General features: G+C 42.8%; 1 protein-coding gene across 8 annotated transcripts; it reads left to right on the top strand.

The window, feature by feature from the left end:
• Nucleotides 1–8,968: 8,968 nt before the first annotated feature.
• On the top strand, nucleotides 8,969–15,667 carry LOC148876940 (uncharacterized). Of its 8 annotated transcripts, none has more exons than XM_088978886.1 (12): nucleotides 8,969–9,439; nucleotides 9,593–9,725; nucleotides 10,241–10,310; nucleotides 10,631–10,714; nucleotides 11,034–11,150; nucleotides 11,619–12,014; nucleotides 12,158–12,558; nucleotides 13,663–13,762; nucleotides 13,865–13,924; nucleotides 14,003–14,089; nucleotides 14,310–14,438; nucleotides 14,987–15,667. In XM_088978886.1, the coding sequence occupies exons 2-12, from the start codon at nucleotides 9,616–9,618 to the stop codon at nucleotides 15,287–15,289; spliced, it is 1,857 nt and encodes a 618-aa protein (XP_088835012.1). In that variant the 5' UTR covers nucleotides 8,969–9,439; nucleotides 9,593–9,615; the 3' UTR covers nucleotides 15,290–15,667. The 8 variants fall into 8 exon arrangements, with proteins under 8 accessions (XP_088835012.1, XP_088834993.1, XP_088835033.1 ...); XM_088978867.1 differs by having other exon boundaries at nucleotides 11,619–12,047; XM_088978877.1 differs by having other exon boundaries at nucleotides 9,021–9,416; nucleotides 11,619–12,047.
• The last annotated feature ends 2,724 nt before the right edge of the window (nucleotides 15,668–18,391 follow it).

Genomic DNA, 18,391 nt, shown 5'->3' with positions numbered 1-18,391 from the left:
TTCTTGTTGCTGGTCTGCCTTCATTTTGTTGGTCTACGGGATCGGCTGAAGTTGACTTGGCCAATGTGGATAAGCTGGAGGCTGAGAAAGACAAGTTTTAGCAGATTGTCACCAACGCCGTGGGGAAGCGCCATAAGATGCAGTGGTTCTTCGCTGATGAACAAAAGTTCCGTAAGGAGGCCAAGGAGAACCTGAAGAAGATGAAGATCTTCTTGCCAATGAGCAGATTGAGAGGGCTCGGGTCGAGAGCCTCGTCTCCAAGGCTGAGTGACGTCTCCATCAAGCTGAGGAGGGCATCTCTGAGGTGAACAGGCGGGCGGCCGAGGCAGAGTGGTCGGGCAAGGAGGCAACTAAGAGGGCTGCCGAGACCGAGTAGAAGGCAGCTGGTGCCGAGAAGAGGGCCCAGGAAGTAGAGAAGTGAGCTGGCTGATGTCACTTCTGGGGCTTATTTGGATGGGATTGAGGACACCAAGAAGGCACTCATGGCGGTGCTTCCAGACTTCGATGTTGAATCTCTGAAGGTGATTCCCGATACTCCTGAAGAAGCTGCCGACTCTACACTTCCTCATCCAGCTGGTGGCGAGGATTAAGCCATGCTTCTTTCTCTCTCTCTCTCTCTCTCTCTCTTTTTGTATATGTATTCGGCCTGAGGGGCCATGAAACAAATTTCTAAAGCCAATGGAAATTTTTGTGCATAATGAAAATCAGAGGATTCTTTTGATCTTTTGCTTCGACTGTTGCATTTGTGTTTTGCTGTGTTATCTTTCCTTGTATGTTTTTGCACCGTTTTTTTTTTCACTTATGCTTTTGTTGTCGAAGGGTCCTTGTCCCTCCAAAAGAAAAAAACATAGCGTGGGACAAGCATAGTTCTCTTCAGTTTACTTTGTGCGTCAAAAGCGTGGCGAAGGGGTGGCCGAGGCAAAGCCTCCGCGGTTAGACCAAGGCTTGCCTAGCTTGACGCCCTTCTATGTGTCCACTTAGGCAAGGCCAAAGAGGCCTGTGATGGAGGGAGGCCGAAGTAGAGTGTGGGGCTCGCCTAACTCTCTCCCCTTACCCTATATTTGGGTAAATAACAAGATGACCTGTTGATGCGAGATTGGGGGCCAAGGCTTAGTCAAGGCTCGCTTGCCTCCCATTCTTCTAAGTGTTGAATTCGGCGAGGCCAAAAAGGCTTGCTGTATTGTGGGGTGACCGTGACAGTGAAAAGGCCTGTTTGGCTCTACGAGGCCTAGGCAGAGCCAAGGCTCGCTTGGCTGCCGCATCCCTCGCATTAGCTTTGGCGAGGCCGAGGTGGCCTGCCCTATTGGGGGGGGGGTGGCCAAGACAGAGCTGAGGCTCGTCTGGCTCCATGGGGCCTAGGTAGAGCCGAGGCTCACTGGCTCCTGTATTCCCGCATATTTGTTTCTACCCCTCGTGGCTAGAGGAAAGGGGCCAAGGAGGTCCATGCCCCATTTGGAAAAGGGCCATGGGCTGCTGAGGGCCGAGAGAGTGCTGGCCGGCCTGTGGCATGAGTTGGTGTGCCTCTAGCATGGGTGGCACCTTTGCACCAATCTAGCTGCGTCCTTGTGGAGGGTAGGCCAGAAGTAGCCCTGCCTTAGAGCTTTTTGGGCTAGGGCTCTCCTTCTGAGGTAGTTATCACAGATGCCTTCGTGAATTTCTTGTAGCACAAAATTGCCCTCCTCTGGATGGAGGCATCGGAGGTAAGGCAATGTGAAGGATCTTCGATACAACTTTCCCTCCAGTAGGGTATAGTGGGCTATTTGTCATCTGAGCCACTTTGCCTCATTTCTATCTTTGGGCAGTTATCTAGTTGACAAGAAGTTGACGATGGGATCCATCCATGAAGGTTTGGCCTCTATGGGTAGCACTTGGACTTCTTAGATGAAGGGCCGAAGTAGTTTCTTGATGTGCAAGGTCCAGCCGAGGGATCCGCTCGAGGTACTTGCCAACTTGGAGAGAGCGTCGACCCATGCATTCTCGGATCGTGCGACCCATTACAGGGAGAAGCATTGAAAGTGGCATGCTAGATCTTGGACTTTGGTGAGATACTTGGACATGCTTTGTTCTCTGGCCTCGTACTCGCCGTTCACTTGATTCACCACCAGCTAAGAGTCGCTGAAGACTTTGACATGTGAGGAGCCGAGGTCCCAAACAAGCTGGAGATGAGTGAAGCGAGGAGTGCCTTGTACTTGGTTTCGTTGTTCGATTTTTGAAAGTCGAACCTTAGCACATACTCTAGGACAATATCATCTAGGGTGAGGAGGATGAAGCCTGCTACGCTTCCTTTAGCATTGGAGGAACCATCGACAAAGGGCTTCCATCAGGGTTGAGCCTCGTCGTCCACATGATCCCCCTCAGCATTTTTTGGAGGCTAGCGAAGGGCTCGGCTGAAGGTGCACTCCGCTATGAAATCTGACAGGGCCTATGCTTTGATCGCGGGCCTCGGATGGTACTGTGTGTTAAACTCTGATAACTCAATGGCCCACTTCGTCAGGTGTTCCAAGGTCTCAAGTTTGGAAAGGACGGCCTTGAGGGGCTGGTTCATCAGGACCACTACAGTGTGGGCTTGGAAATATAGCCGGTGTTTTCTTGCTGAAATCATGAGGGCGAAAGCCATTTTTCTATCTTAGGGTACCTCGTCTCGGCGTCCCAGAGGACCTTGCTGGCATAGTACATTGGCTTCTACACATCATCTTCCTTGATGAGGACTGAACTAACTGCTTCATCCCTGGCTGAGAGGTATAGGTACAGGGTTTTCGGCCAGTCGAGAAGGGGAGGCAAAGTAAGGTACGCCTTGATCTCATCAAAGGAGAGTTGGCACTCCTTCATCCACTAGAACTCTTTCAGCTTCTTGATGGCACGGAAGAAGTGTAGGTAGTGGTCGGCTGACTTTGACATGAAGCAATTGAGGGCTGCTATTCGACTGATGAGTTTTTGGGTCTCTTTCACCGTCCGCGGGGGTGCCATACCTAGTATGGCCTGTATCTTCTCAGGATTAGCCTCAATGCCTCTCTAAGTGACGACGAAACCTAGGAATTTGCTTGATGTAACACCGATGGCACAGTTGTTGGGGTTGAGTTTCATGTTGTACTTCTGCAAGGTGTCGAAGGTCTCGGCTAGGTCTGAGATGTGGGTCTCGGCCTTTCAGGCTCTTTACTACCATGTCGTCCACATAGGCTTCAACGTTCCTCCCCATTTGCTCTTTGAACACCTTGTTGACAAGGCACTCATTGGTGGCCCCAACATTCTTGAGGCCGAAGGGCATCACATGGTAGTAGTATATGCCATGTTCAGTGATGAATGGGGTTTTCTCTTTATCATATGGGTTCATCTTTATCTGATTATATTTGCAGAAGGCATCCATTAAGCTAAGTAGCTAGTACCCTGTAGTGGCGTCAACGAGGTGGTCTATCCTCGGCAAAGGAAAACTGTTCTTGGGGCAGGCTCGGTTAAGGCCTATGAAATCAATATAGATCTGCCATTTCTCGTTAGCTTTCTTTACCATAACCACGTTTGACAACCAGTTAGGGTAGTGTACCTCTCAGATGAAGCTGATGTCAAGTAGATTTTCAACTTCCTCCTCTATGGCCTTCCAGCGTTCTGGTGCAAAGTTCCTCTTCTTTTGCCGAACTGGCCTAGAGCACGGGTTCAGGCTGACCGAAGGGTTAATTCTGGGCATGTCGGCGGTGGACCAAGCAAAGACATCGGCATTGAGTTTGAGGAAACTTACCAGTTTGAACAGGATGTCGGGGGGAAGGTTGGACCCAATGTGGACTGTTTTGTAGGGTTCATCCTCGTCTAGGGGGACCGAGACCCTCTAATATGAGCTAATTGGCCTCGGCTTGCTGACTCCTCCTTGAGGTCGAGACCCTCTAGTGGCACAACTTCTTTATTCTTTCCCTTCAGCGCTGCCACATAGCACTGACGAGCGGCATGTTGGTCCCCACGAATGACCCCGACGCCATGCTCGGCGGAGAACTTCAAGGCGAGGTGGTAGGAAGAAATGGTTGCCTGGAGTGCGTGAAGGGTTGTCTTGCCCATGATGGCGTTATAGGGTGAGCCAATCTTCACGACCAGGAACTCTGTCATCCTTGTCACCTGCTAGGGCTCCATCTTTATTGTGACTGGTAGGGAAATCTTGCCCTCTGGTTTGATGATGCTGCCGGAGAAGCCAAATAGTAGGGCATTTACTGGATGAAGGCGCTCCGGAGCTATCTTCTTCTTTTTAAAAGCTTCATAGGAAAGGATGTTGGCTGAGGAGCCACTGCCAACAAGGATCCTTTTGATTACGAATTTTGCAATGATGCCTGAAACCACCAATGCGACGTCCTAGGGGACTGATACCCCCTTCAGGTCCTCATTCGTGAAGGAGAGGGGTTCTTGCTTCTGCTTCTTGGGGGCCGGCCCCTGGATGTTTAGCTGCCTGGCATAGGCTTTGCGAGCTGAAGCCGAGGCTCCACCTGAGGTCGTGCCTCTCACTATGACGTCGATGACGCCTATTGCTTGCCGATGCTATTGTTATTGCTGAGAGGACGAGGCGCCAGCCTCGCCTCTGACGTACTGCTTGAGATGGCCTCGACGAATGAGGGACTCTATCTCGTTTTTGAGATCGTAGCAGTCCTCACTGTTGTGGCCCATACCTCGGTGAAACTTGCAGTACTTTTTAGGATTCCCCCAACGGGGGTTCTTCTTCAACTTTTCGGGCCACTTCATAAATTTCTCTTGCTCGATCTACATCAAAATCTGCGTGTGGGTGGAGTTGTGTGGCGTATACTGATTGTAAGCCAAGGTTGGGGCCGAAGGCTTTCTGTTGTTGTTGTTGTTGTTGCTGCGGCTCTGGTCCATGTTTTTTCTCTTTTTCTTGAGGGCTCCGTCCTAGTGCTCCGTGCCCCTCTCATGGGTGTCTGTGGCTAAGGCCTCCTCAACCCCAATATACTTCTGCGCCTTTTCTAGGAACTCCAGCTTCGTCTTCGGTTGGCTTTTTTCCATGGGGCATTTGAGGGTAGAGCTTGGGAGGAGCCCACTGATAGTGACATGCATGGAGACCAGGGGATCGAGGTCGTGGACCTTAAGTTCTTCTTTCTTGAAGCAATCAATGTATGACCACAAGCTTTCCCCTCGCTTCTGCTTGATAGTCATCAATGAGACAACACTCTTCTGAGGGCGCCGACTGCTGATGAAACGTACCAGAAGCATGCTAGAAAATTGCTCCCACGAGTTGATGGACCGAGGTGGGAGGCTTGAGAACCACCGCCGAGCGACTCCCTTGAAGGTTGCTTGGAAAGTTCGGCACGTCAAAGCATTAGAGTACCCATATAGGATCATGAGTGCCCTGAAGCTTTCTAGGTGGTCATTCGGGTTAGTGTTCCCGTCATACATCTCCAAGGCGAGAGCTTTGAAGTTTGGGGGTAGAGGCTTGGCAATGATATCAGGAGAGAAGACATCCATTCTCCCTTGGCAAAAGCTTTGTCTGGTCAAGGTGTCAGTTCGACCCTCTTTCACCTATTTGAGCTTGGTTTTGACAGCTCCGAGCTTGGCTCAGAGTTCGACGAACATGGGGTCAGACATGGCTGCATGCCATCCCAGACTTCATGAACACAGTGGTGCTCGGCATGGACTCCGAAGTGCTCGGAGTTGAGACCACATGCTTTGCATTTAGCGCGACGGTTGTTAGGGACATCCTAGAGGTCCGAAACGTGAGGGGAGGAGGCTCGGTGCCGGCCCTCGGTCCTGGAGTGGGCGCTGGGGCGATCACGATGCCCGCCTTTGTCCCTCGTGTCGGTCCTCCGACATCAATGGTGTTGCTTGGAGGGCTGGTAGCTGTCCTCCGACTGTTTCGGTTCTTCATCCCTTTTGCTGGGAGGTTTAAAGGTGCTATAGAGCGTGGGTCGGCCGGGCGATTGCTGCCAGACTCTGAGGGCTCGGCTTGCTCCGCGTGGCCGAGGCTGGGGGCTGAATGGGTGGTGGACCCGTGTCGGCCCGACTGTGTTGACTCCCCGGCAGGGTAGTCACCTTGGGGGCGACCTCCTGCCTGGGGGAAGTTTTTCTCAACTCGCTATGTCAAATATTCCAGGCGGTCGAGCACGGCTTGGAACTGTTCACTGGTGACAAGATTTTGCGTATCTCTTATACTTCGTACCATGTTGATTGGTTGGAGCTTGGGGACTTGTTAACTTGCTATAGTTCTTTCAGGGAACGTATCAATGTCGTTCCCACAGGCGGCGCCAATTGATGGTGCTTGAAATGGCCAAGGACAACAAAGTAATTTTGCCCCTGGACTTTGAATGCTGGCCGAAGGCTTTGAGGACTCGGAGAGATCGTTGTTGAGGCAGAGGTGTGTAGGCCGAGGCGGGGTGGACTTCAGATACGGTAGAAGCTGAGGGTAGGCAATCGAAGTGCTGCAAGGCAAAAGCTCGTTAGAGGCCCCGGGTGAGAACCCGAGGCAGAGTCTCTGACGGTCAAGTTAGTACAGGGTACGAAGGGAGAGTACCAAGATAGAATCCTAGTAGATAGTTCTAGACTAAAGTCACAATAGCAGTTATTGCAATAGCTATTATGACAATAGCTGTAGGTCTTGAGTTTTTGTAACCCCTTTACCAAGAGGGGGTACCCCTATTTATACTTGAGCTGCCTCGAGGTAGGTGGAGATGAACACCTGAGATGGGAGCCGTACGAGGGTCTGTAGTGGGTTTGGCAGGGTCATATGAGTGCATCGCGGTTGGCTCCGTACAATGGGGGTAGGATAACCCCTGCTTTTGTGGATCTCGTTCCATGATTTGGCGCTCGTGGTTTGAGGCTGGGAGCCCAGCCTCAAATGGGCTGGGTTGGGTCACCCCACATCACTTATCACTGGGCGATGTTTTCTATACACGGTTGAGATGTGCTGTGAGACGTTGTGGGCACCCCTTGTGTGGGGCTGATTTGAACACTATGCTACCTATATGAGATCCATATTAGCTGATGCTTTGAAAGAAAATGTGTGTTACTCTTCTTCTATTTCTGCTCTAGCTTATTTTATAGTTTGAAGCATGGTTTTCAAAATCAGATTGGACCGGAAAAATCGGAAATCAGTCCGTTTTATCCCAGAACTATTATTTTGCAAAAAATAGTTGATTTGGTCAGCAAACTGCTGACCTAATGGTCAAACCGTTTGAACCATCCAACGATTTTGGCCGCTTTTTTATATTTTTAATTTTTGTCAGAATTGTCCATTCATTCGGTTCAAACGATCAGACCGTTTGACTTAGGAATCAAACCCTGAGGTTGATGAGCTTTGAATCAACTTTTAATGGTAGGGTAGATAAGCCTTGTTAAAATTTCACCTATTTAATAGCTAGCCCTAGTTCTTTTGATTTTCCTTGTTCCTTTTCCCTAATCTTGGTGCTGATTGACCTTACTAAAAAATTTAAATTTAGAGAGAAACCTCATATGTATCATGTTTGTTAAAGACATCTAAAAAAGCCAAATAATTTTAAATCACAGAGACAAACGCATCGGCTTCTACCTAGTTTTTCCATAAAACAAGGCTTAAAATCTAAATAGAATGGGAGTCTGTGGCTTATAAACACGTGCTGTTTCTTGCTTTGTTTCTTTGGGTAATCCGCTATTAATTAAAGAGTGTCTTAATAACTTGCTTGTTTCGTTGAACCACAAGCATGTCTGTCACTTGTTTCACTTGAAAACTGGTCTTCTCGAGAATGGTGGATTGATTACGGCATTTTTATTGTTTGAATAGATAATGAAAAATGAAAACCACCCCTTCTTCTGGTCATTCTTGGAGCTTATACTGCTCTTCTAAGTCTAAGAGATATCTCCTGTTCAACGAAAACTCTCTCTTACAAGTTACAAACATAAATGGCACAAATAATTCAACAATATTATTAGGTCCTGTTCTACATTCTCCAACCGAATGAGGTCTAATTCTACAGTTCAATGTTGCATTTTCGTCTGTCCGGATGCAATTCCAGTCAGAATGCAAACGCAAAATCAGTCATTTGAAGTAATTTTTCCCTCTGTCCTCTTTCCTTCTTTCTTTCAATTTATTTATTTATTTATTTATTTTGGTGGAGACAATTTGCCCAAATAGGACATCATTTCTCAAACAAAAGGAAGGAAAAGCTTTACCAAACATTTAACTATTTTTCCATGTTAGGACAGACATCTTCGTTTCATTTGGGTCTACATCACATCAGGGTTTGATAGAAATGAAGCAGTTAGCCAATTACCCATGACCGCCAAAAGAAGGCTCATATTTTCAGCTCTATCCGGTCGGCTCCGCTCTTAGACTAGGCTGTATAGCATATAAACTCATATGCTTACAATAAAGCTTTTGACCTTTTCTGCAATCTCCGTTCTCCCATAGAAAGGAAAAGCCAAAGAAGCCTCTCTCTCTCTCTCTCTCCTTCCCAGTGCCCACCCATTTATTTATTGTTGTAAAAAAAGAAAAAAAAGCTTTTGAATGTCCCTTTCACGACAAAAAAAAAGGAGCCTGGCCACCATCCCACATCCCAACTTTTCTTTTGTATTGGTCTTGCCAAAGGTCAAGCCTCATAAGCTTATTAATTTATTCAGGGATTCTGTGACAAACGTTAGTCCTTTGACACTGGAGGACAATTCCAGTATCTCAAATTGGTTCCAAGGACATTAGCCATTTACAATTGACCATAGAAGAAATTAAGAAATCCATGCTACAACCCATCAAGCCTCCTGTCTCTGTCTCCTTTGTCCCTTCCCTTTCAGCCCTTTTGAGGCCTCTCTTTCTCCTCTACACACTCTTTTATCTTCTGTCTCTATGCATGTCCCACCTCTCCACCACAAACACATCCAAAAGAGTCAGACGGGGTCAAACTAAAACCATAGGTGTAAAATGTATTAAACCAGTTACTGACTTACTATGATATAGGGGCATATTTGGAAATATAACTGGAAATATCATGTGTATGAAAGTAAGCGGCTGCGTGACAGGGACGGTCACCAACTCCCACTTGCCTACATAACGAGAATACTGAGCAAGTGCCAATGTGGGGATTGGGTTATTCTATGCACACTTCAGAGTTCACACCCACTATTCCCTTCCTCCAGTTTGTCCCTTTTAGATTGGTTGAGAAACATTGACGTTGAAGACTATAAGACTTCAATTCATGTTTAAAAGCTCACAAACTGATTTTCTTCTTTTTAATTCGAAAGCCCACAATTACAGAAGAGGTCCTGTACTCCTGTGGACTCTGGCCCTTCCCTTCAGGCGAGCAGGAAAGACTAGTAATGTTCTTCCTTCAGAGCCTGTTCTCACCAAGTGATCGTTTCCTGGTAGTGAAGAGGTTTTCTTGGTTGCTGCAATGCAAGTGTTAGCAGCACTTTTGAGTCTAATCAGGCATTGAGAAGAAGCCATCTGACCATTGGACCTGTGGGTTTGGCGGGTAATTTTTCAACTGCAATCTGGGTGGGTTAACTCGCTCTCTCGCTCTCTCAGTCTGTGTCTTTCAGATAGGTGCTATGAGTTAATAAATGTTTGTTGGATGTTTTCTCTTTCTGTTCCTTTTTTCCTGAACACTTGTCTTTTCTGCTTTAATTTTTTTTTTTTTTGGAATTACAGCTGTTGAAACACATCTTCAAGAAATGGGGTTTGAAGCGAGCTCTGGCATTAAACCGCAAGAAGTAAAGTTGCAGGATTATACTTTGAACCCATCGAAGTCCATGCAAGTAACAAGACACATGCATTCGAAAAGGTAGCTAATCTCATTACTACAATTTCATTCATTTCTCTCCTCTTCTATCTTTTGTAGTTCAATACAAGTGTTTATCTATGGGTTCTTGGCAAATAGAAAATTAGAGATTGGAGTTTGTATAGCTGCATATATCGTTTGTGCCTTCCGCCATTTGTACAGTAACAGGGGTAGAAAAAAAACACACAAACACATAAACGCACACCACAAGTTAAAATTGCTGTTATGTGGTGTTTTTTGTCTAGCGGCATTTAGGCATGAGGCTTTGTCTTGTCTGTGACTGTAGCAGTTATCATTCCTCCCCACTCCCTATCTATATGCCTAAAAGTAAAAAGTAAATTTGTGTGATGAAGACATTCTCAAATGGGCTGGGGGTATGGGAGCGGGATGAAAAAATTTTGAGAATCCCTGAGGAAACAGAGGTGTGAAAGTTCTTATTTATTCGGTTAGATCAGAAAAATGCAATTTTAACTTGCCAAAGAGCTTGTGTGACTGAGACTAGGTCTTTGTAATGACAGTGATCCAGACGAGAAAGTGAAGGAAGAAAACTTGAACGTTTCCCCTCAAGATCCGCATCGTCCAAAGTTGGTAAGATATCATTTTTCTCTCTGGCATTTTCATATTAGAAATTTTAGAATGCTGAGTTGGAGGTTCTCTCTTCACATTTGCATGATGTTTTATTTTACATCACCTCGAGTCTCTTAGATTTAGAGTAAAAACCATTAGCAGAACAAATGCCTTGACCTTCAATTTCTTGATATTTGGGCTTTTCTATTTGCTAATTGGAGTACGTGACTGTTATAGACACACAGTCCACATGATGACCTCTTTCTGAAAATATTTCCTTTTGAACAATTAACTTGTAAGCATTGTCCAAATGTTTGACATGAGATCTTTTATGGCACAAGGATATGGGACAAGTGATAGGTGACGACAAATCCAAGATGAACAGTTCCCCTAGGACTGGCATCCAATGTTCATTGAAGGAAGAGGTATGGAGCTGAACAATTGCACTCAGAATATAATCTGTTCAGAAAATCTACAAGGCTATGGGGATATTTGGCATTTTTGGTTATGCCAATTCTAGGTCACCTTAAGTATTTCATAAAAAAAGTCACCTTAAGTAAAATTATGTTTAATCTATTTTCTGTTATGTCTAATCATTGACAAAAGTCAGTATTTTTTTTTTTAAAGTCAGTGGTCTGTGATCCATTTACCTCATGTACATGCTTGATAAGATTCAACTTTGTGACTACCTTGTTGGTTAGTCTTTCCCTCTACCTATTTTTATGATATTTGGCCTTTATGCAGATTCTACAGCTTGAAAAACGGTTACAAGATCAATTTGTTGTGCGGTGTGCTCTGGAAAAGGCATTGGGCTATAGGAGCTCCTCTAGCGATATTTCAAATGAGAACTTAATGCCAAAGGTAATGCTTTCCTGCTTTTGCTAATGGAACAGAGAAACATTTTTCATGTGTATATGTAAACCATTACTATTTGCTAGTAATGCAGGGCATAATTGTTAATTAGATGCATTTTCTGTCATGGAGTAATGGTATGTAAGGATTGTCTTTCTTTATTTTGCATAGGGCTTGTCTTAATGTCATTGTGTTGGTTTTCTAGCATTACCATTTTAAATATTACCATTTCTAACACCAAACTGCACTTCAGTTTGCTAAGGCTTAGTTTGGAAGTAGTACAAATACAAATATGTAGAGTGCAAAACCTTATATTTTCTATGTATTTGCATTGTACATATATGTATTTGTACTCCTTCCAAATTTAGCCTAAATGACTAATACATTCTTATTTGCCCCAAAATTTGTTTTTAACCATTTAACTTACAACATCTAGCTTCAACCAACTAATAAAAGTGCTCTTTTATTTGAATTCAGCCTGCCACGGAATTGATCAAGGAGATTGCCACATTAGAATTGGAAGTTGTGTATTTGGAACAATATCTTCTCTCATTGTACCGGAAAGCATTTGACCAGCAATTTTCTTCCTCATCTCCATCTGCCACGGATGAAAGATTAAAATCACCCTCATTCACACAGAAAGAGATGTTTCTAGAAGTTACTGGACCTGATATAAGATCAGAGAGAGAAGATTTAACAATTCAATCTGGTAATCTGCCATTGACACAAAATCCAATTGCTGATCCACAGAAGGAATTTAATGCTATTGGGGATACAGAGAAGTTATTAGATTCAGGCATTCACCGCAGCCATTCCTCATTATCACAACATACAGCTTCTAGATCTTCTTCAATGGATGCTGTAGCTAAAGCTGTACGAGCATGCCATTCCCAACCTTTATCTATGGTGGAAGTAGCTTAACTCTTTCAATATAATTATCTGTTTTTAGACTTTCTGTTAATTGACATTGCCTCTTCTCTCCTTAATTATGAGTTTCTATTGCTTCTCTACTGCAGGCCGAAAATGCTACTTCTAATGTAATCAGTCTGGCTGAACATCTGGGTACACGAATCTCTGATCATGTCCCTGAGACACCTAACAGGATTTCTGAAGATATGATTAAGTGCATGTCAGCTATATATTGCAAGCTTGCAGAGCCTTCATTAATGCAGAATGGCATTTCATCTCCTATTTCATCAATGTCATCAGTGAGTGCATTTTCTCCACATAACCACTGTGATGCATGGAGCCCTCGGTGCAGGAAGGACTATTCTTTTGATGCACGGTTAGATAATCCTTTCAATGTGGAAGGGTTAAAAGAGTTCAGTGGCCCTTATAGTACAATGGTAGAAGTGCCATTGATTTGCAGAGATAGTCAGAAGCTGAGTGATATTGAAGACATGCTACAAAATTTTAGGTGAGACTTGTGATCTTAGTGTTTTAACTTGCTGCACTTACCTTTGTCTCAGTATTCTGAAAACTGTACTGGACACTGAACTGGGAAAGCTTCCAGTTCACAGTTCTGCTGGCTCAATTATGGTTCGACGGGCTTGACTGACACCAGCACGATGACATGAATGGACTGAGATAAAATACAACTAAATGGCAATAATGGGAAATTGGGAACTTGTTAAAAGGCCAATGGTTCAGTTGTGGTAAATCATGGTTTTGACTTTTGAGCAAATAACAGTTGTTAAACCAGGTTCAACTAGGCAGCAATCTGGTTTTCAAAGCATTGCTTATCCTTATGAGTCAATCAATTGTTTCTCATTCTTATCATTCATTTTGAACCAAGGATGGAATAATAGATATGCAATTGGAATCAAGATTAATCCTTATTGAAACATCTAGCATTGATTAGGATCTAGTTTCTATGTGTAGAATGCTGAACAGTGCTCCTTTGATAAATCTAGAAGGGTAGGCGGATAAGTCCAGTCTATGAAGAAGGATGCTTGGCATCATGTGCATAATGTTTCTTTGATAAACTAATAAAACATTTCAGTTACCATTAAGAAAAGCCTAACAATCTTCCGAGTTCACTTGTTGAGTGCGGTACTCCTTGGTGAAGTCAGACATTCTGTTCTCCTATCGTATCATGTTTATCTGATGATATTACATCTATACTATATAAAACGGATGCTTGCCTTGGTTTTTGTGCAGGCTATAAAGTTAAATTTGATTACGCAATGTTGATTTATATCTTACCCTTACTTGCACGTGTGCATAGCACGTGCCCCTATGTATAATTCAAATTAGACTATGTTTGTTCATCTAAATTACTAAATGGATCTAGAGTTGAATAAATGTCTAATCTAGAACCATCACAGAACAAAGTTGATTATGCTGATTTGATATCACCCTGCCTACTTTTACAACATTGCATACTTGTCTTTGTTTTCGGGTGTTAGAAAGGTCGAACTATTTCGGTGGAAAATCACCTTATGATGATAATGCTGTTTTATTCCCTTGTAAATATTTTCCTAGTCCTTATAAGCTTGAAGGACAAGATGTTCTCTTGCAGGTCACTTGTTTGTCGGTTGGAAGAAGTCGATCCTAGGAGGATGAAGCATGAAGAGAAACTTGCATTCTGGATTAACATACATAATGCATTGGTGATGCATGTAATGATATTTTCTTTTTGTTAAACATATTTGTGATTTTTTCTTCTTGTTCTATTTGTGCTGTGATTGAATGGTAAACCATTTATCTGTGTTCTTCTACAGACATTTTTGGCTTATGGTGTTCCACAAAACAACGTGAAAAGAGTGTCTTTACTCCTCAAGGTGAGCATGGCCCCATTGTTATTCATTTTAGAAGGAAATTCTGTCAGGATTCCATTCTAATACATGTATACAATCCAGTCTGCATATAATGTGGGGGGTCACACTATAAGTGCTGACACAATACAGAGTTCTATTCTGGGATGTCGTATACCTCGGCCTGGACAGGTAGATCAAATAACTTTTATTTTCTTCTGAATATTTTGAATCTTTATGTTTATGTTCAATAAGTACTTGTATTTTCCATAATTTTTTCTTCTGGATTTTTTGTTGTACGCCATTTTCTTCCTTCCAAATGGTTTTAACTTTTCTCTGACTTATGCTTATGGGAATTTCAATCTAACTGCATGTTTGTAAAGGGGCTAATGGATTTTACTTTTGTTTGTAGTGGCTTCGTTTGATATTTTCAACAAAAGCGAAATTCAAGGCTGGGGATGATCGCCAAGCATATGCCATTGACCATCCAGAGCCACTTATATATTTTGCGCTTTGTTCAGGAAGCCATTCTGATCCTGCGGTAACCTTCATCCAAAATCTATTTGCCATTTATTCATCTTTCTTCTGGTATGAAATGTATTTTTTTTGTAGATGATTTATTTTGTCAGGCAACACTTTTTTCCTGTAAAAGCAAAATTGGGATCTGCCTGAAATTTACATGTGCCCATAGGTCTTTAGCGTTTTATAGAAGATACCCACCCAAAAATATTTTTAATTTATCCAACATGAACAATTATTTGCATATGCTTGATTAAATATCTGGATGATAGTCAACCTTTCATTTTCTAAGTAGAAGAAATTGGGTTAATGAGTACATAGCTAGACTAGCACATTCTCAGTTGAGGTAATTTTTTACTAGTTCTGGCCTTAAAAGTTATGGTCATAGATATAGATGAACTTGTAGAACCACCGTCATGAGTTGGTACTCCAACAATAAAAAAAAAAAAAAATCAATCTTAAAAAAAAAGAACAGAGAGATAAAGATATCCCAACCATATGATGTCTTATGATAGTTGTCCATTACTTAATATTGTTTTATTTAGAGCCATATCATTTTCACATTTTCAGGTCCGCATATACACACCAAAGAGAGTGTTCCAGGAACTGGAAGCTGCAAAAGAGGAGTACATTCGTGCTACCTTTGGTGTACGCAAGGAACAAAAAATCCTTCTACCAAAGATTGTAGAGTCTTTTGCAAAGGATTCTGGTTTGTGTCCACTTGGCATTTTGGAGATGGTTCAACAGTGTATGCCTGAATCTTTAAGGAAGACCAAGCTCAGTTGTCAGCAAGGAAAATCTCATAAGGGCATTGAATGGATTCCTCATAATTTTGCATTCCGGTATCTGATATCCAAAGAACTGGTCAAATGATTGCTTACATTGATAAATGCCAGAATCTTCATATCAAGGAAAACACCATGATTGTAACTTGTATGAGTTCATGAGAGTTGGTTTTTCAAGATGAAAGCCTTAGTTTTTTTTTTTTTTTTTTAATTTTTCCTTTTTTCTTGTCTGTACAAACAAAAGAGAAGATGAAGCAGGAGATAGGAAGGTAGAAAGGCTGCCTGCAGTTTGTCTTGTCCAATGTAATAATTATTCTTCTGTATCATGTAATGAGAAGTATCTTTGTTTTGTAGTTGTGAAAAAATATTTTGATTTGTGCATTGAACCTAGTACCTAAACCTCCTGCTGCCTTTGTTGACTGTAGTCCGTGTACATGCTACATTACCAAACCAGTATATTTCTTCATGCGACCGATGCAAACAGTCCTATTCTTGACACAAGAAAACATTAAATCCTTAGGCTGCGTTTGGTTGCAGTGGCAGTGCAGTCTTATTTGTATTAGTACAAATGCATGGGAGTGCAAATGAAAAAGAGGCAAATTCTCGTTTAATTTTGTTTTGACTTTTGAGTTTTATTTACCTGCATTATTGTCTTAATTTACTTCATTTGTACTGCAATAAAAAAAAAAAAAAACAAAAATAGGTCAGAATTTACATTCAAATCATTTGCACTGTCATAATTTTGCATCAGTACAAATTTATTTGCATTGCAACCAAACACAATCTCAGGTTCAATTTAGGAGTACAAATACAAATACATAATAAAATAATATAAAATGTAAGGTTTTGAACTCTATATTTGTATTTGTATTCTTTCCAAACTAAGCCTTGGTTTGCAAGTTGTGCTAGCTTCGGGGTGTTCTACTTCTACAATATGATTTTGTTTTAAAAAATAAATAAAACTGACAATCGACAAAATTGTATTGTTTTTGTATTAAAAAAATGAAACCAACCATGTTGTCGAACACCCCTTGATGGTGGTGTAGATATTGAATCAGCAAGTAGGGAGAGGGTAAATAGGAATATTAATGCAAACAAATACGGAGTGTAGGAGTGTTGCCTTGCCGTGTTGTAAAAGGTTCAAGCCCATAGCTGCCAATCCCATGATATTTGTCATTTTGCTTTATTATATCTGCACCAAAACTTTGTCTCCTGTGCACATCAATGCTTTAATTCATGCCATAGTTGTGGTTCTAGTTTTGTTTTGAAGAAAACAAGTCAATATCATTAAATCAATCAACCACGGTAAGCCTTGCCCCAAATGCACATGTTAATAACGTTCCTTGCTTTTTGTTGGCACTAGGCAAGTTGGCAGGCTACCCAGTGCCCATTACTAGTCGGTCGGCCACTCGTATAGTCATGCTCTGCCCGTCTGCTTCTTGTCTACAATTCCGTCAATTCTACCCATCTTGTGTTGTATCATGTATGGTAGGCTGGCTGCTGGCAGCCGTGTTCTAATTTCTAATATGTCGCACGCCTCTCCCAGTCCTGGACGCCCCACTATCCCACTCTTGCGAGAACCATCCACGCCTGATTGCCTCTGCCTGGACCCTTATCAGAATTAACAAGGTTGGGGTTGGGGGGACCCCACCAGCGACCATGCACACTGACACTAAGTCCTCATCCTTCCGTTTCTGTCTACTATTATATAATGGTATAATACCAAAAGCAATTCTAGGTATCTTCCACAGTTTCCCGGTTCAATGAAATGGGAAAACCGGGGTTTTGAGGTTGAACGAAGGACAGAAAGAGCGACCGGTCCAGTTTGATATCCAGTCCGGTTTTCTCCAAGTTCCAACTTCCACCGTCCGAGCGAGACTCAGGCAACACTTTGTTCCCTATTACGCAAACATAGTGACGGATAGAGCTGTATGAAGTGAGCCGGGCCACCCACAGATCGATACAGTCCAAACCCCCGTGCTGTATTGGGCTTGGGTTTTGAGGTCCGTGTGGCACGGTATGGCACAAAAAAGTGGCTATGCCAGTACTGCCTGCGGCCCACAGCTCATATATATTATAAATTTTTTAATTTTATTTTATTATACATCAAAACTGATATGGAATATAATTTAAGATTTTTTTTCCAATTTTTATATATCTTGTTAATTTATTTTAATCTTTAATATTTTTTTTTCAAATTTTCAGAAAAAAAAAATAATGCCACCCACAACCCAGCCTGGCCTAGCATGGGCCCGCTTGGGGGGTTCTAGGCCAGGCAAGCACAACCTGACTTGCTATAGTGCGAATGGCCTGCAAACTAGGGATGGCAATTTTTCCCATCCCCAATGAGGACGTTGTCAGCATCCGATTTTTGCTCAGTTTGTCTCATAAACCTCCAATTCACCCCGAACCTCTGGTCATACCCTTATGACCCTTCCAAAATGCCAAAAAACCAAAGAACCCCAACTTTCACCACCAAAGCCCCCAAATCCATCGTTAAGTCTATCTGATACCTATTCGATGGCCCTCGATTGACCCCCAACCATTAGATCAGACACAACCATCAGGCCCATAACCTCCCAAAACACCTACCCATGAAATTTGAACTCAACATTCCTCCATTCACCCGTCTATCAAAAGAAGATTCCATTTCGACCCTTCTTATACATAAACCAACTCTTTGTGGTCAGACCCATCTCAATCCTCCATTTTTTATCAAAAATCTCAACCATCCGTCCAGAACCCCGGTTTGACCAATTTTTCTAAAATTACAAAAATACCCCTCAAATTCCCCAAAATTACAAAAATGCGCCTATCTCCCATATAAATTCAATTGAAGCTCTTTATTCACCATAATCTGGAGAATTCGAAGGAAGGGGGTCCACCCCCTTCTTCACTCGAACCAGCGACGAAGTAGCGGCGATCTCTAGGAATGGCAATGGGGCATAGCAGGGATGGGGAGCCTCTCCCTATCCCCATCCCCGCGAAAATCCCCATCCCCGTTCTTGCTAACGAGGACAAGGTTATCTCCATCCCCATCCCCACGGGGATCCCCATTCCCCGTGATTCTTTATAATATTAATCATCTTGTTTTTGTTTTTTATTTTATTTAAAAAAATAAAAATAAAATAATTAACATTTACAATTTTATTAGAAAATATTCAACCATATGTTTAAAAATATTAAAATA

Source organism: Nelumbo lutea, chromosome 1, assembly GCF_056320005.1.
Source record: "Nelumbo lutea isolate HS-2025 chromosome 1, American lotus-T2T, whole genome shotgun sequence".
Lineage (NCBI taxonomy): Eukaryota > Viridiplantae > Streptophyta > Magnoliopsida > Proteales > Nelumbonaceae > Nelumbo > Nelumbo lutea.
This window is presented reverse-complemented; position numbering and strand designations above follow the sequence as displayed.

Excerpts from the sequence above, each read along its gene's own strand:
- LOC148876940 (XM_088978867.1), top strand. The coding sequence starts at position 9,616 with ATGGGGTTTGAAGCGAGCTCTGGCATTAAACCGCAAGAAGTAAAGTTG. Across the intron at positions 10,715-11,033 it reads AATGTTCATTGAAGGAAGAG|ATTCTACAGCTTGAAAAACG; the intron begins GTATGGAGCTGA and ends GCCTTTATGCAG. Across the intron at positions 14,439-14,986 it reads GAAGCCATTCTGATCCTGCG|GTCCGCATATACACACCAAA; the intron begins GTAACCTTCATC and ends TCACATTTTCAG.